Source organism: Mustela erminea, chromosome 6 (assembly GCF_009829155.1).
Source record: "Mustela erminea isolate mMusErm1 chromosome 6, mMusErm1.Pri, whole genome shotgun sequence".
Taxonomy (NCBI): Eukaryota; Metazoa; Chordata; class Mammalia; order Carnivora; family Mustelidae; genus Mustela; species Mustela erminea.
In genome coordinates this window covers 10,966,533-10,989,981 of record NC_045619.1, presented here as the reverse complement: position 1 = coordinate 10,989,981, position 23,449 = coordinate 10,966,533, and the positions used below count along the sequence as shown (strand labels likewise).

The window sequence follows — 23,449 nt, the reverse complement described above, 5'->3', positions numbered from 1 at the left end:
GAATCATGGAAAGGGTTCAGCACAAAGGAAGTGCACAATAAATATTAGCTAGTGGTATTGATGGAACTAAATTTGGGGTCTTCTTGATCGAGAGATTGGAGGAGAGAAGTTCTTCTTTTTACTGGCTTTGAGCTGCTGGAGGAATCTTGCCGTCATGAGGGAGCACCTGTCTGACAATGAATCTAGCACAAAGGAATCCAGTCCTCAGAGACATGGGAAGAAGGGATCTCACTTGAGTCCCTTGATCCAACCATTCCTGAAGGCCTACACCTGGACTATTCAGGCATAACCAAATCTTTGTGTGTGTGTTTTTTTTCTTTTTCCTTTTTCGCTTAAGTTACTCTGGGTTGGGCTTCTGTCATTTGTAACAAAGAGTCTTCAAGGCTGTCCATTCCTCCCTCCCTCCATCCATCCATAAGTTCTGGCTGTATGGGTTTACATACATCACTTTCCTCGCTAAGACTTAATTTCTGCATCTGTAAAATGGGAGTTTCATCACCTACCTTATGGGTGTTTCAAGGATTAATGGGTACCCATGCAAGGTACCACTCTCAGGACTCCAGGCAGAGGAGGGCTCAGGAAACTTCCCTCCCGTCCTATCTTTTCAGTCTAAATCCTGCACCACCCCTGCATAGGCGTGGGAAGCCAAGGCAAGCTCCACGCCCCACCAGACCCGGGGCCTCCCGAGCAGCAGAATCCGATTGGTTCAGCCTTTATTGTTTCACCAGCATTTTTCAGAAGAATGATGTCATTTGAGGGCCACAGGGGATGGGAGGAGTAAAAAATAACATAAACACACTGAACAGAAATGCAGGAGGGCAGCAAGAGGGGCTGACATTGGGTGTTTGGGGCAGAGGGGTGGAAGACCAGGAGCAGTCACAGCCTCTTAGCTTTCGGCCACCAAAGAGGAGAATTCTGCAAAAGAAGAGGACAGAGAGGTGAGTCAGAGGAGGGCAGCGTAGGAGGACTCGCCGCGGCCTGGCCGCTGGGCCCCGCACGGGGCCTCCTGTTGGTTCTCCCACCTGCTGCAGACCCAGCGTAGTGGAATCAGTGAGTGTGGGGAGGAATGAATGAACGAACGGACAAAGGAACGAACGGGAAGTGGTGAGCCTACCGTCTCTTGTGTTTTGCTTTTTAGACATTTTGATTCCGAGGTAGTGAATACACACAGTTATATTCATGTTAGCTGTGCAGTGTAGTGATGTCATCTACCACTTCCGTATCCCACTCGGTGCCCATCCGGAGAAGTGTTCTCTTAGCGTGCCTGCCACCTCTCTTGCTCATCATTTCCCGCCACCCGCAAATTCCTAATAGTAACTACAGTGAGAACAGCGGCAGGCATCTGACGGTTTACCCCACGCCAGGAGCTATTCTAAGCACTTGATATTTAAGAGCTTGTCTGACTCTGACAATGATCTTGCGATACGCATGTGGTCTTCATTCCCATTCTACAGATGAGGAAGCTGAGGCTCAGAGTCCAGCCATCTTTATGGGGCCACACAGCTAGTGACGAGCAGAACCAGGGCTTAGACCCAGGTCTGTTGGAGCCTCTTGGGACCTGGAGCTCTTCCTTAGCTCCTTGTCTAGTTCTGCCCCAGCTGCCTACCAGGATCACCAGCAGAATCCCAAGAAGACACAGATGGCCAGGCCCTCGCCCTAGGATTTGTGACGTAGGAGGCTCCGGGTCAGGGAGGAGTTCTTTTAGCTGTTCAGAGGGGATTCTGGTGAGCAGCTTGGTTCAAGGACTGCTGTGCGTTCTTCCTCCTCAGGGGGCCGAGCTAGACTCTGGAGGAGACCAGAGCAAGTGACATCTCCACGCAGGTCAGACAGGTGGGGGAGTGCAGGTGCTCAGAATGAGCTAGGCCCTGTCTCACACAGCGGCTCACGGAGTCCTGCCCATCCTTCAGGAAACTGGGAGCTAGTCCCATTTTACAGAAGGGGACACTGAGGCCCAGAGAGGAGAAGTGACTTTTCAGAGCCTCTGGGGTCCTAAGGGGCTCAGCTGGGACTCAAGCTCTGGGGTCAGGGTTTCTCTACAGGGTTTGCCCCTCCCGCCCCGGGAGCGTCTCCCTGCCTCACTTCATTGGATATGAATTGATGTCAGAGATTGGTGACAGCACTAGGGGGAGATCCCATGTCCCTCTACTGAATCCCACTCCGTCTACATGAACAAAGGGATGGCCCCGACCAGGTAAGGGGAGACACAGGGGAGCCAAAGATGATCTCTTCCTTGAAAGAGCTTCTGACCTAATCAGGGAAGAAACAGTCCTCGGCAGGACAGGCTCCATGCTGCTGGCCTTCTGGCTGAATCTCCGGTGTGCCCAGCCCATTCCCACCTCAGGATCTTTGCACCTGCTGTTCTCTCCGCCTGGTGTGTTCTCAGACTTCCCACGGCTACCTTCTTCTCACTCACCAGGTCCCAGCTCCGATGTCGCTCCCCTGGGGCCTTTTCTGACCTCTCTGGTGACAGCAGTGACCCTCCCCTACTGGGATCCTTTTTGCTGTCATCAGTTTTTATTCTAGTCATATAGCACTTACCACTCTTGAAATCCTTTTGAGTGTGTTCTTGCTTATTCATTTGTTATCTGCCTCTCCCACTGGGACATAATCCTGTCTCTGAAGAGAGCCCACTCCCCTTCTTTCCTGCTCCATCCCACCACCTGCCTCCAAGCGCGACACTGAGGGACCGTGCGTGTTTGTGAATGGACGGAAGGCCCAGAGACTTCACTGTCACGGGGAGAAGAGGTGCACCTCTACTTAAGGTGTCACCAAAACGTCAGAGGGAAGGTGGCTTCGGATAGAGTCCTGTGAGAGGGAGCAGGAGCCCACAGGAGAAAGCAGACTGTGGGCAAGGGATCACAGGCAGTGGCTTTTCATGGGACAGGCTCAAAGGCAGGAAACAAGGGGACAGGTTTAGGAAGAACCCAGTAGCCATGCTGGGCTGGTGCCCTGCGTGATAGGGCTGGCGCTCCAAACAGGCCTGGGGCCCTCAGTCTGGCTCCACCACTTATGGGCTGTGTGACCTCAGACAAATCTCCTGGCCTCTCTGAGCCTCACTGTCATCATCTATAAAAGGAAGAAAAGTCAGCGCTGCTTCTTGAATTGGGAGATAGTCAGAAGCAAGGGGCTGGTGCACAGGAGGTCCTTGGCTCCCCCCCACAACCCCCCCAGTGAGCTCCTCCTAATGGTGGGTTCCTTGCTGTGACAGTCACAGGGGCTACCACTAGGCAGTGGGGGCTTCTGAGGCCTTTCTTTGGAGTAAAAGGGGCACAGGGAATGCTTGCCCTGTTGTTTTTCTCTCCAGGAGACCAGAGAGGACAAGGAGGAGTTTGCCGCCCTCTACTACGATGCTCTCGGAGAAGCTGTGTCCCCAGCCTGCCGGAGAGTGTGGGTCCCCAGGCAAGTCCCCACGGCATCTAGAAAGCATTGAAAGTTAGGGATCCAGGCCCTGCCTGGAAATGTGCCTCTCTGGGTGTGGGTCTGGGTGTCTGTCAGGGCAGCGGAGGTGGGGGGCGGTAGCAATTCCTTGGGAGAGACCCGTGAAAACGGAATATGAAGTGGCCTCAGAAAGGTCACCAGAAGGACGGGGGCTCCTTAAGGGGAGCAATGCCCTCCCCAGATTTTGAATGAAGCACATATGTGCCCCCCACCCCTGATCCCATGCAACCTCATTGTATGCCTCCTGTGCCGCGGTCACGTGCAGTGGTAGCCCTGGGGGACGCTGCGTGTGGGGTATACGGAAGCCACCGTGCTGTCGTTGTGGCTCTTCTGTAAAGCGAACGTCGTTTCCAAATAAAAAAGCGAAAAAACTAACATCAACCAAACCAAACACAGGCTCCCACCGCGGGATTAATGGGTGGGTTCCCTGCCAGGCAGAGGGACACGCCCCCAGGCTCCTTCTCTTCCTGGGGTGTGAGCTGGAAAGTGGACACCACCCTCTCCTGTTCCCAGGCTGTCCCTGAGGGCAGGAAAGGCAAGTGACCTGGATGTGGGGACCTAGGTATTGACTCAAGGTGGCAGAGAGAGAAAGTCCTCTAGCTGGTGCCGAACACCCACGGGGCCGCAGGCGGAGTGGTAACAGCGAGGGGCAGGGATGGAGCCCAAACACCGAATACTCCAAAAATCCCTCCCAGGGGCCAGGGACACAGTGTCCGGTTCCTCAGCTGGGAGCTCCTGTCACCCTACAGTCCCTCGGTGAGTCAGGCTGTTCTTCGGAGAGGTCTCTCATCAATATTGTCCATCTGTATACAATTTAGGAATTCTTATTTATTGAATGCCAAATGGGAAGCGTTTTACACATTATACACACACACACACACACACACACACACACACACACACATCTCGTTAAATTCTCATGACTCCTCCATGAGAGGAGAAATGCTTTCGTCTGCATTTTACAGATGGGGAAACCGAGGTCCGAGAGCGAAGTAGCTTGCCCAAGATCACAGAGCAGACATGAGTCAAGCTTCTGCTTTAAGGCTCCCTTCTTTACCCCGGAGCTTCCCGACCTACTTTGACCTAGGTGTAGAGTGACTCATGAACCAGCTCAAATATCCCCACCCTCCGCGACTCTGTCACCTTACCCCTTCATGATACTTCGCACTCTCTGAAATGAGCTTATTTATGGACTGGCTTCCTTTTGTTGGTCTCCCCTTTACTAGAATGTAAACCCCAGGAGGGCAGGGAACCCCAACTTGTCCACCACTGTCCTAGCAACAGAGTAGAACCTGGTGCTAATAAATCGATGGACGGACAGACAGATGGACAAACGGCTCATGAATGAATCCTCCATGGGGTTCAACAAATGCCGACTAGCCTCATAGAATTCTCACGTTGGGCGGTGATTCCCATGTTGCAGATGGAGAAACAGAAGGCTTGGAGACGTGAAGATTCAGGGTCATGCAGAAAATAAGGGACAGAGGAACGATTTGGTCGGTGGTCCCGGGTGCACCCCCTGCTTGAGTGTGGAGAGGCCGTTCCTGATTGGGCTGGGGTCCCAGGCTGGGTGCGGCAGGAACTCTCAACCTGCCACTGAATCTGGAAAACTGGCCAGGGCCGATGTAGCCTGTCCTTGGGCACAGAGTTCGCTCTGCGCCGGGATAAAGGAGATATGAGTCTGTCTGCCTGTGCCAGCTCACGGAGAGATTGTCGGGAGGGAAAGTTGGTCCTTACAGTTTCCTGACCTGCACTGACCTCCCTAAGCCTCCCCCTGGAGATCACGGTCCTGGGGCTGCTCGTCGGCAAAGAGCCATTTCACCACCTTCACGCTAGATGATGGCATTTGGTGCGATCAGCGCGAAGGGGACCAAGGAATGCCAACCAAGGGACGTTCCAGGGGCAGAAGGTCAGGCCTTTTGGAGCCTGAGTGGGAGGTATCTTGGACCCGTGGGTTTTCAAAAGCCTCTGAAGACAGACCCCTCTGCCCACCCTGGGATCTACTCTGAAGTGGGCAGGACGTCACAAAGGCCACGTGCTCTGGCTTTTTGCAGGAACACTGCATTCTAATTTTATCCTCCCAGAAGCTGGAGCAGGGCATTTTGTAGACAAATTGAGGGCAGCGGTCACCTCTTCTGGACCTTTCGTAGGTGCCTCAGGGCAGAGCTCTTAGCAATCAGCCAATTAACAAACAGCCCTCTTCTGGGGAGGGGGAGTCTCCTCTAAAATGTTAGGTTTCTCCTTAAAGAAAAACAAATGAGCAGACATACAAAGTCCTGCAAAGTCTAGGTCACCTGATTGGTGGTAGGATGCTGGGTTGCGGAACAGGGACGGGGTGCAGACCTTGGTTCTGCCTCCTGCTCACGTCTTGCTCTCCTCTGTGCAAGGTCAGGTCTAGAAGATGCCTTGCCAGCTCTCCCACAGGGCTTGGAGCAAGGGCTCTGGGAGTCAGCTCCCAACTCCCACTTTTGCTTCCATGACCTTGGACTAGAGCTACTTCACCATACTGTGCCTCCGTTTCCCCGCCTGTAAAGTGGAGCTCTCTGACTCATTCGAAGGAACCCACACTAAAGCTTTTGCCCCAGGCCTCACACGTAGCCAGCACCCAGCATTTGGTAGCTGTTGTGATGCTTCTACTTGGGGTGCCTGGGTGGCTCAGTCCATTAAGCATCCGCCTTCGGCTTGGGTCATGATCCCAGCCAGAGTCCTGGGATTGAGCCCCACATCAGACTCCCTGCTCGGTGGAGAGTCTGCTTCTCCTTCTCCCTCTGCTGTTTCCCCTGCTTGTACTCTGGCTCTATCTCTCTGCTGAATAAATAAATAAAATCTTAAAAAAAAAAAAAGCTTTCTACAGCTAAACTTATGTGAAACCAAGCCTAGGAAATGCCTGTCTGCTGCCCGGCACAGAGTGAACGAAGGCCTGGCAACTGGCACCATGACATTTACTATTCTGCACGGGAGCTTTTACCGCCCCTGCCCCCCCCCAACCCCCGCCACCATTTCCTGTCCCCACCTGGCACCTGGAGCTCGGTCTGATTCTTGTTCCTTCTCTTCCTGGCTGGATGACCTCCACTCACCACTCCACTCCCGTTTGTGAAGGGGCATGATAACGTCTGCTTGCCCAGCAGTTGGGAAGGCCAAACGAGCAAAGGCAGAAAGATGCCTGGTCTGTAAGTTTTAGTTCCCTCTCCCTTGGAGCTCCCCTCCAACCGGCACAGCCTGGAGCTTCAAAGTGGCACAGAAATCCCGGAGACAAGGACGTGAGCAGCAGAGGTCGGGGGGGGGGGGTGCCTGAAGAGCAGGCAGCTGACCTGCCCCAAGTTTCTGGCACCGTCCAACCCACTGAGTTAGGCCCCCACCTTCTGCTTGCCCATCCATGGAAACTCAGCCTCTGACCCTCAGCTTCCGAGTCTGTAAAATGGGGATAGGGCTCTGGAGAGGACCAGATAAGGTAACCAGGTGGGAAGCACCGGGCTCAGGGGGGCCCGGCACACAGCGGGAGCGCATCTAAATCAAGGCTCCCCGTGGAGATGCGAGGGCCCGTGTTCCTCTGTCGGGGCCCAGAGTCCTGGGCCCCTGGGGTGGGGCAGAGAGTGTCGGGGAGATGCGAGGACTCAGTCCTCCCCTTCCCAAAGGAAGCTGAAATTAGCCTAACTAGGTCTGCCCCAGTCCCAGCACCGAGGGGATTGGACAAATTTAGAAGCCCTTGACAGGTGAGACCAGCACATGCTGACGGCCCCAAGTGAACCTGAGACAGACATTGAGTCAGTGCTTGGAACCGTCTTCCCTCCCCTCTGTCGTGATGACCAGGACGGAGGCACCGGCCCCCGGTTTATCACCTCGCCTCTAAAATAGCTCCTGGGCCGGGCTCCTTATAAATTGGTACTGCAAACAGGGATCACTTTCCCACCCGGGGGAACGGGAGGCAGGTCATCTGGGGTCAAGCCAGACGGCCACGCGGAGCGGCGTAAACAGTCCTGGGGGCTCCCTCTGTGCCAGGCCCTGCCCTCGGCGTCATCCTGTTCCATCTGTGCTGGCTCTCTTGTCCCCACGTTACCAACCGGGAAACTGAGGCCGCGAGTCACTCAGCCAGGAAATTCTAACTCGGGAGGGCTCACCTAGGGTGCGTCCCTCTCTCTCTCCCCGAGGGGGGGTTCTGACTCCCGCCCTGACCCACGGAAGCAGGAGAGGGATCGATGGAGAGGGGGTGTCTCTCTCCTCCCTCCCCATGGCTCCTCCTCCCAGGAAGGCAGGTCTCTAAGAGCGCTGCTTCCTCTCCCTCCGCTCCGTCATATCTAGCTGCACACAGGCCGGAGGGAGGGAGCGTCCGTCCACTCGCGAATTCAAGCCAGCATCTCGCTAAGCCCGGGAACCATTTATAACCTGAATGTCTCCACGAAGCTGGCGGAGGGAGTGGCGGAGTCAGGAGACACAGGTTCCGTTCCGCCAAGGATTTCTGTGTGACCCCGGCACAGCTCCCACCGGGCCTCAGTTGCCACAGCTCTCAGTTGGGGAATCACAGACTCTGTCCCCACCCCGACCTCGTGGGGCCGGTGTGAAGACGCAGGGAGATGGGACAAAATGCCGTACACCTTAGGGCTCTGCCACCAGGACCGCGGCTGGCTCTGATAGGCTCCTCCTGCCTTCCCCAGAAACCAAATCCCACCGGGGCTGGAGGGCTGGATGACCTCTCCTGCGGTCCCTGTCACTGTCTTCTATCTTAGACCCCATTTCCTGTCCTTCGAGGACTGGTGTTCCACAGGGGTTTTGAGGCGGCTTCTGAGAGAAAGCACGCATGTAAAATAGGAGGAAAGGAATAATTTCCAGAACACTCACTTCATGCAAGAAACAGCCCTGTGAGGTGGGCATTTTTGTTCCCACTTTGGAATGAGGAGGTGGTTGCCTAGGGAGAGAAAAGGGCTTGGCTGTCTACACCACCGCATTCTGTGGGTTGGATTTTCGGCCTGACTTCAGGTGTTTTGGCCCAAAGGCTTACTCCCTTACTCCTTGCCTGCTGGACACATTAAGTGGGCTGCTTAAGGAAAAAAGAGAACAGATTTTGCCAGAAGGAAGCAGAAAAAGCAAATGGCCTGAGGCATGTGAGTGGAGGAGGTCACGGTGGTCCAGCCATATGATGATGAAAGTTTTCAGCATCAGAAGCAAAAAGTAAACCACAGGCTCTTGGGCTGGAATAGGCTGGAAGGCTTGGAAACAGGACCCATCACCAGAATCAGGTTTCGGGGAAGGAGTAACAAGGATCCTGTGTGTGTATATGTGTGTGTCTGTGTGTGTGTGATAGAGAGAGAGGGAGAGAGAGTATGTGTGTGTGTGTGTGTGAGTATCTCAGAGAGTGCGTGAGGGAGTGTGTGTGTATGAGAGAGACTGTGCGAGAGTGCATGAGTGTGTATATGAGAGAAAGCGTGAGAGAGAAAGAGAGTGTGTCTGTGTGTATGTGGGGTGTGCAGATCTTGTCCATGTGTATGTGTGTGTGTGTGTGTTTGTGTGTGTGTGTGTGAACACGGTGTGCAGCTCTTGTCCGTGTGTCCGGGGAGTCCAGATCACGTCCGCAGCACTGCGGGGAGCAGTGGGCCACCCGGAGTCAGAGTGTCGGGTCTGGAGAGCCCGGATGCTGATTGGCCGTGTGACTGGCTGACTGGCAAGTCGCCCCACTTCCGAGTCTCGGGTTGCGGGTCGGTGGAGTGAGGGTGTATCTCGCGGCAGCTGGGAGCTGTCGTGCAGCTGCACCAGCTCCATGAGCTAAGGCTGGGGCGCAGTGCCTGGCGCACAGGACATGCCGCACGGGCGGCAGCCGCTGGTCCTGCCAGCCTGCACGTTCCACACGGGCAGGCACTGCGAATGGAGAGCCCGGGCGGGGGACACATCTGTATGAAAGGCGGGGGACCAGGGGTCCTGGCTGGACCTCTGAGCCTCCTTCTTGGCTCTGCGACTGAGTGGGCCTGCACACTGAACCCCTCAGTGCCTTGGCGTCCTCATTGTAGAAGGGGAAGTGTGATGGCACCCATCTTCTAGGATTATTATTCTAGGACCAGAGTATGGTCCCCGGGGCACCAGCCCCAACCAGGAATTTGGTGGAAGCGTGAACACTTGGGTCCCACTCCAGACGTAAGGAATCAGAAACTCGGGTTCCGGCACAGCCATGTGTGTTGTGAAAAGCCTCCAGGGACTCTGACATTGGCTCCAGTGTGAGACCCACCAAAGTGAAGGGCAAACACTTGAAAAGGAGCCCTTGCCTTAGCCGGCTCGCCTGTTATTTGTGCCTGGGTTTTGCGATTGTGGCTGGGTTTTGGGGCAACTTCTACCTCTGTCCAGCTTCTTTCTCCTTTCCTGCCTTAAAACTCTCCGTTACCAGCTCTGCACCAGCCTCTCAAGGGTGGACTTCGAGAATCAATCAACCACATCTATAAAAGTCTGAGCTTCCTAGAAGTAGTTGCCCCAGAGACGGGAATGCAAAGGGTTATTATTAGAGCTCTGTCTCTCTATCCCCTCCCTTCAGTCTGCGGTTCTCAAGGACCTGGTAAGCATCACTCACCTTGAGAGGGCAAACGGTGGGAGATGAAGGTGGTCCTGCTTCTAGAATCCCCCAGCACCTGCTGCATGCAAGCCCCCAGCCCACACGGGTCTCCAGCCGTTGCCTGTAGACCTCTCCCTACACACCACTCTTCCTCAGCACAGCAGCCCCAGAGCTGGCCATGTATTCATTCATTCATTCATTCATTCGTTCATTCAGCAAATGTTCCTTGTGCCCCTTCTGTGTGCCAGGCCCTATTCTAGGTGGTGGGGTCAGAACGGAACAAGCCAAAATTCCTGCTTTTGTGGACCTGGCATCACAGCGGGGGAGAGAGAAGCAGGCAATAAGTCAGTACATAAAATCATCTTAGGGTAGGTGCTCGCTGAACTCCATGAATGACCAGAGCACGCACAGGGCACGTGCTTCGATCCAGCACACGTGAGCTCCGATCCTGACCTTGTCTCTTCTGAGACATGAGCTTTAGGCAAAGCCCTAGACTCTCCGAGCCTCAGTGTCCTCATCTATAAAAGGAGGATAGTAATAGTATCCATTTCAGAGACAGCTGGGAAGATTCGGGGGGATAGAATGCTGAGCACGGTGCCCGACACACAGTAAGTGCTCCGTGAGTTAGATGTTCCTGCTCTCATTATGCGAGGTGGCCCAGGGCTCAGCTGGTCCTCTGCCTAGAGGTTTATTTGCTGGGCATCTGTTGGAATCCCAGACCTGGCAGGGACCCCAGTGACTGGCTCCTGATTGTAAAGATCAGGCACACCCCATCTGAAGGCCGATGGGGTTCCGTGACTTGCCTCGGGTCCCACCAGGAGTTGAAAGCATCCTCCTGGTGCTGGGCAGGGCTCGGAACCCTTTGCCTTTACAGGAAACAGGCAGGAAAGCATCGTGGCTGAAACAGAACTTCCCAGCGGACTGCGAAGTCCTCTGCCTCCCATCTCACTGCCTACCAGGCATCGTCACCCCATCCTTCCCGGCACCCTCCAGGAAAAGTACCATGTTTGGGGTGGAGGTGAGGAGGGGAGGTATCTGAATCTTCCATTCTCAAAATTGTACCACGTGGGGCTCTGCTGATTCTGGGGATCCACGCCCCCCCAACCCGTTTCTTCTCCTACCCCATCCTTTTTCATCTGCTCTGATCCCCAGACCGCCCATCAGGTCATCCTGAGCTGGAAAGCGCTGGCAGACACCCCTGGGTTTGCATCCAGTGTGTCTGGGGCGCTGACGCTGCTCCTTCTGCATCAGCCCCTCCGACCTCCGTCCTAGGCGACGATGGGGCAGGGTTCGGCACGCGTCACCACACTGCTAACAAGTCTCTCTCTTTTTCCACCTCCAGCCAAACAACCTTCTTGTCCGTTTCTAGACATCCCTAAGCTTCCCAGCCTTGTGCCTTTGCTTAAACCAACACCTCGCCCTGAGCTCTCCCAGGAACACCCCCGGCCCCCCTCCTCCGGCCAGCAGCTTCCTGTCCTCAGCCTCCCATATGCCTCCACACCGCCGTCTTGCCCTCTCCAGGAGGCTCCTCCGCACCCCGTAGGTGTTGGCGTTCCTTTGTGCACATATACATGGAACTGTAAGCACCTTGCCGCTAGGATACAAATAGCATCGTAGCCGCTGCTGGCCGAGAACTTGCAATGTGCTGGACGCTGGCTGCGCTTAACATGCTTCGGGTCATGGAACCTCACAGATGCCCGAGAGCCATCTGTCGTCATGCCCAGCTCATCGATGAGCAACTGGGGCTCAGGGCTGCTGAGCCTCTGCTCTGGGGCACCCAGCCAGGAAACAGGGCCTCTGGGAATAGGGTTGAATTCATCTTTCCCTCCCTGACAGCCTGGCACTGGCTTGCTACTCAGGAAACGTCTGTTGGATCTGTTGGAAGAGTTGAGTTAGCTCTTTAAGACTGGAGGTGGGCAGGGGGGCGGGGGAGGGAAGCAGCCTAGGGTATGGCCTGGTTTTTCTTTATCATGTAGGTTGGTAGCAGCAGCCATCCATGAAGACCCCACCTACTGCTTCCTGCCCAGCTCCGACCTACTAGCTGCCAATAAAAAGGGGAAGCAGGTCTGGAGGTTTGGGTTGGGGTCCCGGTGAGAACTCCATTCCCAGGTGGAGCTGTCTCAGGAAGGGGCATGGGGAGGTGTGCCGCTCGCCACTCACCAGACCCGCCAAGACCAGCCACCTATTTCTCTCCAGCACTTTCTGCTCCGACTCCTTTAAAATCACCTCCCTCCTTCGCAGCCGCAGGAGAGACAGCTGGCACTGGAATGCCAGGGGAGTTCTCCCGTCCTTGCCCAAGTTTCTCCATTTTGGTCTCGGGCATAATACTTTAATCACGTACACCCACATTCAGAATCCTTTCAACTTTTCCAGAGCAATTTTGTGTCGATAGCCACTTAATTTTCACGATGAGCCCAACCAAATCTTGGGATTAAACTGTGCACCTCACTTGCAGGGCACTGGAACTGGGTGTAGAGAGAGGCTGGGGCCAAGTTCATAGCTGGGGAAGTGCAGAGAGGAAGCAGAGCCTGGAGGGCTGGTCTTTACACTCGGGCAACAGATGTTTATTAAGTGCCTGCTTTGGGGGAGATGTGGGCTCTATACTGAATAGAAAAAGATGAAGACAACCTAGTCCCTATTTTTAAAAATTTAGGTAACAAACACATATATAGCACTGATTCCTGCCAGACACTATTCTAAACCCTTTACACATTAACACATCTAATGCTCACATGTCCCACGGGAGAAGGACTATCATTGTCCTCAGTTCAGAGATGAGACAGCTGAAGCCCAGAATAGTTACTGGAGTTGCCCAAAGTCACACAGCCAGAAAGTGGTAGGGATTTGAGCCCATGAGGCCAAGCGCCCATACACAGTTTTCTCTTAGGTTGACAGGAAGGATGATTACAAGATGTGACACAACTTGCTGGAAAGGGTTATTCCAAATCCCAGATCACTCACTTCTGTCCTAGCTCTTTGAACAGGCTAAGCACCCCTGCCTCAGTTTCCCCACCTGTAAAATCGAGATCATTCTCAAGGCTGTTGGGATGCTAAGAAAGATAACGCTGCTGGGGTGTGTTCTGTGAATTCTGTGAATATTCGTTCTGAACGGAGAAGGATGCGGGATGGTGGACCGCCAGGCCCTCCTCTGTTCTGAAAGCAAAGCCCCCAAAGCAAGGCAGGGTTCAATACTCCTTTCCCTGATTCCCAGGTGATTGCCAGCTGGCTGTTTTTCCTGGCTTTCCTACAAGGCGGGAAGGGTATATTTGGGTGAAGCCCAAACAGGTTTTTGAAACCCGAAGTTACAGGATACCAGGACAAGATGCTGAGGATGATAGAAGGTAAGGAATTTCCATCGCTGGAATTTGAGAAAGATAGGGTCCTTGGGGATCAGTTGGCCTCATCTCCTCAGGTTACGGTTGGGAGACTGAGGCCCAGAGAAGGACAGGGATGGCCCAAGGTCAAACAGCCAGTTGGGCAGAGCCGGTACCAGAATCCAGGTAAAAGTGCAGGCAAAGTTCAAGGAAAATCCCAAATTCTCCTTGATTCCTTACATAGTAGGGAGGGGAAAAAAATCTGTTCCTTTTGGGTTGTTCAAATTCAGAAAAAAAAAAAAAAAAAGTACCAGGTATTTTGCGTGTGTACCCGGCTAGAGCTCTCGGCCTAATGCATTGCTTTTTCCTTCTAATCCTGGGGAGTGGGAGACCCCTCCTGTCCCTCTCATGTGACAGAGATAGCGCCAAACTCTTAGCATCCGAACATCCTGAGATCCACGATGTGCTCTGGCCCCAGGTCACGGCTACTTACCATCGACCCCAATCTTGCCGTCTCCATCTTTGTCTCCAGCGGCCATCAGTGTCTTGGTTTCTTTCGCAGACAGGTCTCTGGCATCTGGGGAGAAGCCCTTCAGGATGAATCTGGGGAGAAAATCCGGGGAGGGAGTCATGTGGAGGTCACCTTGCAGGAACAGTGTCCGGATGGTGGGCGGGCACCTGCGCAGCGGCAGCGGGCAACTGGGAGAGGCAGCCGGCAGCAGGCGTGCAGCAGCTGTGCTGCGCCAGGCTGCCTGGGCTGTGGCTGTGCTTTAACGGGTGGGCGTGCAGGGAAGGACAGGCCGTCCTCGGCGAAAGGCCGACCTCACTCCAGGCAGGGCACCTGCATTTGTTTTTTTTTTTCAGCCAACCCCACAAATGCAAAAGTGTCTTCTCTGTGCCGGGGCCATGCTGGAAATGGGGGGCCACAGAGAAGGAAGCCACCCGAAAAAATGAGGAGGAGGTGGAGTGCTCAGAGAGAGACCACACAGGGTGATGGATACACTGATGGGGATAGAGAAGGGTGCTCAGAGGATGCATCCATCCCACCTGGGATGAGGGGGAAAACCAGGGAGGCTTCCTGGAGAAGGTGACACCTGGAGGACAAGTAGAAGTCAGTGTGTATATGTGTGTGTGTGAGTAGGTAGAAGGAGAAGGTTCTAGACAAAGGGTATCCTTGCAAAATGATTTGGGGGTGAGATTGATGGGTAGGGAGGTTCCTACGGAAAGATCTCTCTCCACACCCTCCCCCTTCTCTTTAGGACGAAATTCAAGTCCATCTTGGCCAGAGAGTGATGTAAGGCACAGCTGGGTGGGGAGACATGAGCCAGGTGCATTTTCCTACTCATAATCTTCCCCTCCTCCGCTTTGTTTTCAGGACTTCTGAATCTCAGAGTTGGTTCTGCATCCCGCACTTGTCCAGACACTGCTTTAGCTGCGCTGGTACAGAAGTGGGGGCGGGGGTGTGCGGTCTGCAGGGTGGTGGAGGGTGCCTTTGAGGCAAATGAAAAATCAATGAAATAAATACTCCAGCTAGCGCTCCCTGTCTTGCACATGGCATTAGGCATCCAGAAAACCTGCCTCTTCCTGTGTGTTTAATTATTAAGTAGCCTCATTCCATTAGCAATATTAAGTGGCTATAATTTAACCTAGTTAGTTGCACTTTCTGCTGCCGATTTCATTCTTCCGGAAACAACAGTGGTGAAGCACAGATATTTTCTGCCAAATGTGCAGAGAGAAGGGGCAGATCTGATGGGCCCTCAGGAGCCAGAGTCCCAACCCCCACACCCTCTCAGGCTGGGCAGTCCCTGCAGGCCTCAGTTTACCCCAGCTCATCCTCCTCAATGAAGCCGCTCTTGTCTTTATCCAGGATGTGGAACACCTTCTTTACATCATCCGGGCTCTTCTTCTTCAGGCCGACCATTTGGAAGAACTTTTTGTGGTCGAAGGAGTCGACAGCTGTGGGGGCAGGGTGGAGAGGGTCTGGTTAAAATGAGGACAAAGGCGGGGTGGTAGGGAAGGGCAGGAGGACAGGGGGTAGAGCAGTAGTTGTTGATTTGAGCAAACTGGGCCAGTGCTAGGGGATGGAGGGATGCTCCTGTCTGGGAGGGCTGAAGGAGCCCGGACCAGCGCGGATGGATGGATAGTGCTTGGCCCAAGGTCACGGAGCTAGAGGTACAAAGGTAGACCACTCTGCTGTGCCTTTCACTGGGAGCAGGATAGCCTTTGGAGGCAGAGCAGCTTCCTGGCTTCCATGAAGGCTTTTGGGTGTTGGCTGAATGGGGATGGGCTGGGGATTTGGAGGTGGTGTGAACATGGTGTGTGTATGGGGGGGGGGCTGACCTTTTTTCTCGGCCACAGATTGTATTGCCAGAAATTCGACCAACACAGGGAAGACAAGTTTCTCTCAAGGTCATACAGGGGGAAGAGGAGGGGGAGGACCCAGAGACCCTGGCTTTGCCACAGATATCAATTCTGGTGGGAGCTGGGGGCATGTTGGAAGGCTCCCCAGGAACTCCCAGTTAAGTTTCTTTTCAGAGGGAACAAGGTTGGTCAAGGAGTCTTGGGTAGGTTATCCCAGCTGCCCTGGAAGGATAGTCTTCCAGAACTTCTGCATACCCTGAGGAGGGGATGCCAAGCAAAAAGAAACTGGGACGCCTCCTCTCCAATTTTCTGTGTGCTAAGCTCCCTTTCAGGAACACCGGGAAAGGGTACAATCGGTGTGGCAGGGAGGGAGGGGTCCTGTTGAGAGTCGTGTTTTCCCCTCAGCCTTGAGCTGAGGGAAGGACAGGTCCCCTGTCCACCTCTGCCACTAAGGAGGGGGACCAAGACCTGGAGGTGACCTTAGTTCTAATCCCCCTTCTGTTCTAGGTGACCTTGGGCAAGTTTCTGGTCTCCTCCCAGCCTCAGTTTCCCCAGCTAGGAGAGCAGAGGGAAGAAGCAGGTAAGCAGCTAAGTACTCAAGTCCAAGGCAGCTCAGAGAGGTTAGACTGCCCCCCCCCCCAACCTGGGCAACCTATGGAGGCTGGAAGTTGCAAGCGCTGAGGATGCCCCCGGCAGGGTTGGGCGGACACAATGCCAGCTGCGGGAAGGTCACCCCATTCGATCGCTGGAACGCTGGATCGCTTGCCTCCATCGCTTGCGGGTCCTTGGTGCTGGTGGTGGTGGTGGTGGGGGCGGGTGTGTGTGTGGGGGGAATGCCCTGGGCCCCAGAGAGGGGCTTGGACTGCAAAGGAGTCAACCACCGCCAGCCAAGTAGAGTCCCGTTCTGAACGGGGGTCTCCGCCGAAAGGGGCTGCTTGGAGAGAAGATGTGCGCACCCGCGCCCCTCCAAGTGCCTTAAAGGGGAAGTATCAAGCGCCCACAAGGACCTGGAAGGTCCGCTTTGGACCCCGGTGTTTGCCCTTTGTCCGGACCCCGAGTCCTCGCAGCAAGGCACCCCTGTCTTTGGCACCAGCAAGTTTCCGTTGTCCGGCAGAGCACCACCCGGCCTCCCCACCGGCTCCCTGCGCCAAGTCCCGCCCGAGAGGAGTTGGGAAATGCCGAGGAACCCCCTGCTCCGTCCAGCCAGCTCCCCGCAGGATGCTTGGGCAGAGGAGCGCTCCGGAGGATTTTTTAGCCCCGCGACCTGGGGAGTGCAGGGCCAGGGTGGTGGATCAGGGGAGAGGGCTGGGGAGGGGAGCGCGCTGCTCACCGGTAAAGGCCCCCACTGCCTTCTTGATGTCCTCAGCGCTGAGCAAGTCTGTCATCGACATCCTGCAACTGTTTGAGCGCGCAGAGCAAGTGCGAAAAGATTAAAAAGTGCTTTTCTCATCATTTCTGCTCATATGACCAGCGCTGCAGTGCTGCGCGCCGGGCGCACGCCCGCCGGCCTGGCGCAGAGCCAGGGGGCGCGGGGCTGGGCGCGCAGCCAGAGCGGCTCAGTCTCGCAGCGCTGCCGGGGACCGGCGGACGCGTCGACCCGCTGCCGCTCCCGCCCCGCCCCGCCGGGGGTCCTCGGGATCCCTGGGGGCCACGGCCCCGGCGCCCGGGGAGTGGGCGACCTCTGGAATTGATGGGGCGCCCGCGTCACCAGCCTGGGCTGGAGGGCTCTCCTGCTGTCAAGGGCACGCAGGAGGCGCCCGCCTGGGGCGGCGCAGCTTCTCGGGTCCGTGCACCTCGGAGTATGTCCCGCCGCTTGGGGGAGAATACCCGACCGCCAGGGGCCAGGCCAACAGCCTGGTGGGCCCCTGGGTCCTACTTCCGTTCTGTCTTCCCTTCTACCTCAGCCTCCGCTCTTGTCTGTCCTGGATGCAAATTTATGCTGCAAAATCTGAGCGCTGAGGTCTGGAAACTGAACCCCAAGGCCACTGGGAGGAGGCAGCCGGAGAGGCTTAGGCTGCTGCCCTTCGAGCCCTTTCCAGATGCCCCATCCCACATCTGGCCAGAGATGCACTAAAACCTTTTTTTTTTCCCCCCTAGTCTGACTTTCCAGAGAACTGTTCTCGGATCTCCGCTACTTGCTTCCCTTGGTCTCCCGGGCCACCGACTGTAATGTAGGTCCAGACTTCTGCCCTCCAGGAAGCTTTTGGGAGAGGGGAGGGTGGGAGAGGCTCCTTGAACTCTTTCTGCACCCTCTCCCCACTAGGCGACCAGAAGACCCATGTCTGGGGAGAGGCTGGAACCTTCAGAACACACTTTTTAGACAAGCTCAGCAGGCTTCATGGCTTGAACTTCTTCTCTGGGAAATGTGACACTTCCAACCTTAGGCAGCCAGAGACCAGTTGCATTCTTTCTCACAGTCTCCCCAGGATTCAGGCTGCAACCAGCAGCCTCTACAGTTTGCAGAGCACTGGACGGGGAGTCAGGATGCCTGGGTTCTAGATCTACAGCTGTGCTAAGTCCCTGCGTGACCTTGGGTTATGACCCTCTCCTTTTCTGGTTGTCTGCGTCCCTCCCTTGTGTTGATGGTGTTGGTGGTCCCTTGGGGTGGGATCTTGAGCCTCCAACGGAAGGTGTAGGCAGGTGGGCCGGGGCTGAGTCTGGTGCCCCTTGGTGGGCAGCTGGGGAGAACTGCCCAGCTGCTCGAGTTCCGGCACACTTGCTGTCAACACCGTCTCCCTCAGCTCAGCCCTGGACGGCTGCCCTCCCTGGAAACCTTAGGACGACACCACTCGGGCTGCCCCCTCTCTGTGAGTCAGCTCCTTCAGTCCACAGCCCTTCGGCTGGCTTCTAAGGAGCAGAGGCTGTGTCTCCTGACCCACTGTCTCTTGCTGCATGGCCCTCCGTGGACCCTTCAGCAGCCCCTGCTGTCCCAGCCCCCAGCCAAGCTGTTCATGTGGATGTGCTGGGCTTCTGTGAAATTATTTCAGCCCCCAGGCTCAGCTCATTCCAGGGACCTAACTGGAGAATCTGTTTCCCTAGCTGAAGGATCCTTATGTTTTACTGGTGGGGAAACTGAGGCCAGAGAGGATCAGTGAGTGGCCTAAGGACACACAGCAAGGCAGCTGGCAGAGAGAGACCCCCAGCTGGGTCTCCTAACTTGGAGTTCAGTGACCCTCATCCGTGGAGCCCCTCCCCGCTGCCCAAGACCCAGCCCTGTGAAGTCCCACCCATCTGGGCCACAGACCGTACCCAAACACGGACCCCCGTGGCAAAGGCAGGAACCTCAACACAGGCCCATTCTCCCTCCTTCCTCCAACTCTCCCTGCTAGAGAAGCCTTCCATCAGCTTGACACCCCCTCTGGGCCAGAGTCCACCCAGTCAGAGCACCAGACGATGTTACTGGGGCCGGCCCGCCAGCCCTCCACAGCCCTTCCTCCTGCCTCCTGTGCCCACTCATGGGTCTCCTGTGATGGCATCATCAGAGTCCACAGACGCCTGGCTCCACCCCTCTCGTTCCAAGGTGGGGAAGCTGAGGCCCAGCCAGGGGGTCACACCTGGGGGCAGGGACGATGTGGCTGTCCCTTCCATCTGGCCTCCTGCCCACTGTATCCGACCTTCAGCCTCAGGAGCTGCCACTCACCTTGGGTGGGGGAGGAGGGCTGGAACCTGCACTGAAAGCCCCGGGCGGGTGGGAGGTCCTGCAGGGAAGTGAGCCTAGAGGTGGGATGGCCACCTATATAGGCTTCTGCTCTGGCTATTTTGGGAGGTGGCGCTACCCCCGGCCCCCGGCCCCCTCCCCTTCCGGTGTCAGGTACTTCCCAGCCTCGGTACTGGGTGTCTGTATCACATTCACCCTCCCTGGGCCCATCAAGCCAGGCCTATTAATAACCCCTGGCCCCTGTCTCCCTCCGGCACCCAAAATTGAGGCTCAGGCAGGGCTCTCCTCTTCCACGAAGCCTTCCGTGACTACTTTAGATGGCAGCACTGTTTCCAGCCTCCCAAATCCTGTAAGGAAAGGAAGGGAACATGTGAGCACATGAATAGAAGAGGAACTGTTTTCTGTGCATGGGGCTGGGCTGGTTTCTTATGTGTACACCACCTCCTCCCTAAAGCCTTGCCTGGTCACTCTCACGTGGGTGAGGCAACAGCACAGACACGCCAGGTGTGGTGGGAGTTCCGACTCAAAACCGCGAGCCTGGAGCTGGGTGTGGGCCCAGCCCTTGGAGGACAGGAGCTTGTATGGAGATACGGACAGCCTCTTCCTGTCTTTGCTTTCCCATCTTTCCGTCCGTTCAATGGGCTCAATTGGGGGCCAGCTTTGCTCTATAGATGGGTTTGGGGGTCTAGGAACCCCCTGAAATTTTGTGTAAAAAAATCACATGCAAATGTGCTCTTGTGAAGCAAAGGTTTGTAGTTTTCATAAGATTGGCATAAGAGGCATGATCTGGCTGGCACTGGAGACAGCCATCTAGGAGGTCATGCTTGAAAAGCATGAGTGAGTGAATGAATGAATGAATGAATTTAACATATATTTATTGAGTATCTAGTATGAACACCATGAAAGTTTCCTTCCCTCATCCCCAATCTTAAGAATCTCCAGGGCGCTGACATTATCTTGAGCGTGATGTGAGGTGGCCCAGCCTCTCTGCAGAGTCTGTTTGGGAGAGAAGCTGCCCTAAGTCCCTCATTGATCCCTGACCCCATGGATGGAAAGAGCAGAGGGTGGGCTGGATGGGGAAGCCGCTGCCAGAGCCTGGATGCGGGGTCCACCCAGGATGTCCTGATGTAGCGGTCTGGACTAGCGTGATAGGCACGGCAGCAGGGAGGCGTGAGAGATAGGGAACCTCTCGAGGGAGACTTTCGCAGCCTTGGGGGCTGTGATGAATGCATTGGACTCTAAGTTTGCAAGCTGGGCGCTGTGCTGCCGTGGAGGGTGGTGAGTCTGGGGGAGATGACGCAGAGCTGAGAATCCTAGGATGTTAGGGCTGAGAGAGGCTCCATCGTGATCTACTACAACCTGCTCATGTAAAGGGTTAGAAACCAAGGCCAAGGTGACAGACACAAATCGTGCAGAGCGTGGTGGGCCAGCCAGGACATTCTGTTGGATCTGGGATGCCTGAGGGACAGTGTGGTGGAGATGCCCAGAGATCTACATTCTGGAGAGAGGGGAGACTGAACACAGAGTTTTGGTAGTTGTCAAGGAGGTCATGGACTGGAGGTCACGGCCATGGCTGAGCTCTGCAAGGCGGGAATGAGACCAAGCCTTAAGGACTGGCCCTTAGGAAGATCCCTGGCTAGGATCTGGGAAAATAGTTGTGTTAAGCATGGTGTACGTTGCCTCACGCTTTCACCCTTGTCCCCCCTTATGAGCTGGGCCTTGCCTTCCCTATGTTACTAACGAGGGAACAAGCCTAAGAGAGGTTAGGTCACTTGCCTAAGGTCACTGAGCAGGGCTAGGACTTAGGTCTGTCTGACCCCAGGGTCCTTGCTCTGGTCCTCTCTACTATCTTGGCTTCCTGATAAGACTAACAGGAGAGACACGGTGAGGTCAGAGCTCGTCGTGAGTGAACCCTTGGGAACCAGGATGGCCCTCCTCTCTACACCCACGTGTCTTCTGCATGTGCCTGCGGTTAAGCAGGTCTACCTGGGGTGAACCGCATTGGGAGGGTATATGTGCCGAGAACTGTGTGCTCAGTGCTAAATGCGCGTTATTTTCTTTTACCCTCATTATGATCCTTGGAGGTTTAAGGAAGTAGCCTTTCTGGGAAGTTTAGTGACTTGTCCCAGATCACACAGCTCGGTGTCTCTTTCTCAGCTAGACCCTGTACCGCACTGGCCACCTTCTTAGACTGACTGCCCCCTGAGGATTCCAAAAATGGCCCTACCCTGCAGGTCCAAGTCCTGCGGGGAAAGGGGAGTCTGCTGCCCCAAGATCTTGATCAGGAGTCCCAGACCTGAGATTTTTTGGCTGCAGTTAGCTTGGTTCGGTCATATGCCCTACTTGAACCCGTCACTGTCATTTAGCGAGGGCTGCATCGGCCTGGGTCACAAAGCACCTTCAAGCCTGGAGGAGGCAGAATGTCCACCCCATTGGAATTATCAGAGGAGGGGGCCTGTCCCTGGACCAAGAGGTAAGGGATTTGGGTGGTCAAAGCCCATGGACTGTTCAGAGAATGAGTCTTGGAGGCAGTCCCGTGGCCCCGGGAATCATAAATGATTTTTATGGCCCAAGTCCTTGGCGGGTTTGATGGTAGTATGCAGCAAGCTTCTGCAGTGATTCATTCTAGGGCCCAAATTGGCCTTTCAGGACTTGAGGTCCCCAGCCCCTCCCTGTCCCTAACAGGCAGCTACTCCCATCCCTGGGGCCTCTGTTCCAAGGCAACAGCCCTGCTCAGTGGAATTTCCCGTTTCTTCTGGGTTTCTTACCGCGAACAGCCGGGAGGCAGCTGGGTGGGTAGGTGGACGACATACCCCCATGTTGACCCCGCCTCTTCCATCCTCTGGGTCCCCATACTGTGCCCGGCCTTCAGCTGGACACAGCCACATGCATGTTCCCGAAGCGGGTCCCATTATCCCCTTTTACAGATGGAAAAACTGAGTTTTCCAGATGTCAAGTCACTTGCCCAGGGTCCCAGAGCACACAGAGACCAGAGCCCAGCTGTCTGTCCCCAGCCCCCGTGCAGGGTCCAGTGCACTCCCCGAAGCCTGCTCTGGCCTCCCCGCTGCTGGAGGGGGACAGGCCAGCGCGTGTGGGTCAGCAGTCTCTGAGCTGCTCTGGGCCAGGCGACGAGCATTCAGCTGTTCGCTTCACTGGTGCTCTAGCATTAGTTCTCACTATTTCCACCTGCTGCGGCTGGGAACAGGATACAGAGTTCCTCACATCCAGGGCCCGGGCAGGCTGGGTGGACGCTGCGGGATCTAATGATATGTATGAGGTCAGCCCTGTGGTATGACGTGTATTAACTCGAAGGAATCTCGGCCCCATTCCTGAGAGCCAGATCTGGGGCCGGTGGCCCTGTCTTCCCTCTGGCCTCTTAAGAGGGCCTTACTTAAGGCCTTAAGTACTTAAGCGCAATTTCGCCGCTGAGACAGAGGTCAAGGGGCAGAGGGTCCTAAGGGTGGTACGGGCACACAGGCTCCCTACAGTGGCACTGTGTGACCTTGTGCTAGTCGCCCCACCTCTCTGGGCCTCCGTTCTTTCCTTGGGCAGCGATGCTGAAGAGAGGCCATGGAGAATACCAAATGGATCGTGTCCAAGTAGGGATCTGGAGGCTACGATATCCACAAATGATAGTTGGGGTGGATGGTTCTCACTGGGATGAACTTGCCCTTGAGCCTGTCCTGCCACTGGACGAGGGAACCCTGGAGCGGCTTTGTGGAGGGAAACCAGGGGGGAGAACCCGAGCGCCAGCACCTGACCGCTCCTGGATTTCCCAGGGTGGTGTACGAGACCAGGCTGCAGGTCTTTGCTGGGGAGGTCGGGCGACAGATACTCGGGGGAGGGTGGGAGGTGCTGCAAGTGGGGTGTCCCCCACTTCCCCACCTCCAGTGCCCTCCTGGATTGGGCTGGGTTCTGGAAAGTGAGCCAGGGATGAGCCTGTGAGCCACGGAGATTGTGGCCCTTGGACACCCACGTGTGTGTCCTTCCCTTGAAGACCCCAGCCCGTCTGAGTGGTGCTCAGGGGAAATGAGGGAAGAGTTAGGTCCCTGTGCGGGCTGGAGTAATTCACGGGAGCACGGTACCCCATGGCTGTGGCTGTGGTCATTGGAAGACTTGGTGGCAACTGGAACGGGCAGCCTCTGG

At 55.6% G+C, this 23,449-nt stretch overlaps 1 protein-coding gene across 2 annotated transcripts; it reads right to left on the bottom strand.

The window, feature by feature from the left end:
• Positions 1–696: 696 nt before the first annotated feature.
• Positions 697–19,389, bottom strand: PVALB (parvalbumin). 2 transcript variants are annotated; one of them, XM_032346398.1, is made up of 5 exons: positions 19,286–19,389; positions 16,976–17,043; positions 15,108–15,240; positions 13,778–13,887; positions 697–915 (listed from the first exon to the last, which is right to left on the bottom strand). In XM_032346398.1, the coding sequence occupies exons 2-5, from the start codon at positions 17,034–17,036 to the stop codon at positions 887–889; spliced, it is 333 nt and encodes a 110-aa protein (XP_032202289.1). In that variant the 5' UTR covers positions 17,037–17,043; positions 19,286–19,389; the 3' UTR covers positions 697–886. The 2 variants fall into 2 exon arrangements, with proteins under 2 accessions (XP_032202289.1, XP_032202288.1); XM_032346397.1 differs by lacking the exon at positions 19,286–19,389 and having other exon boundaries at positions 16,976–17,148.
• Between the last annotated feature and the right edge of the window lie 4,060 nt (positions 19,390–23,449).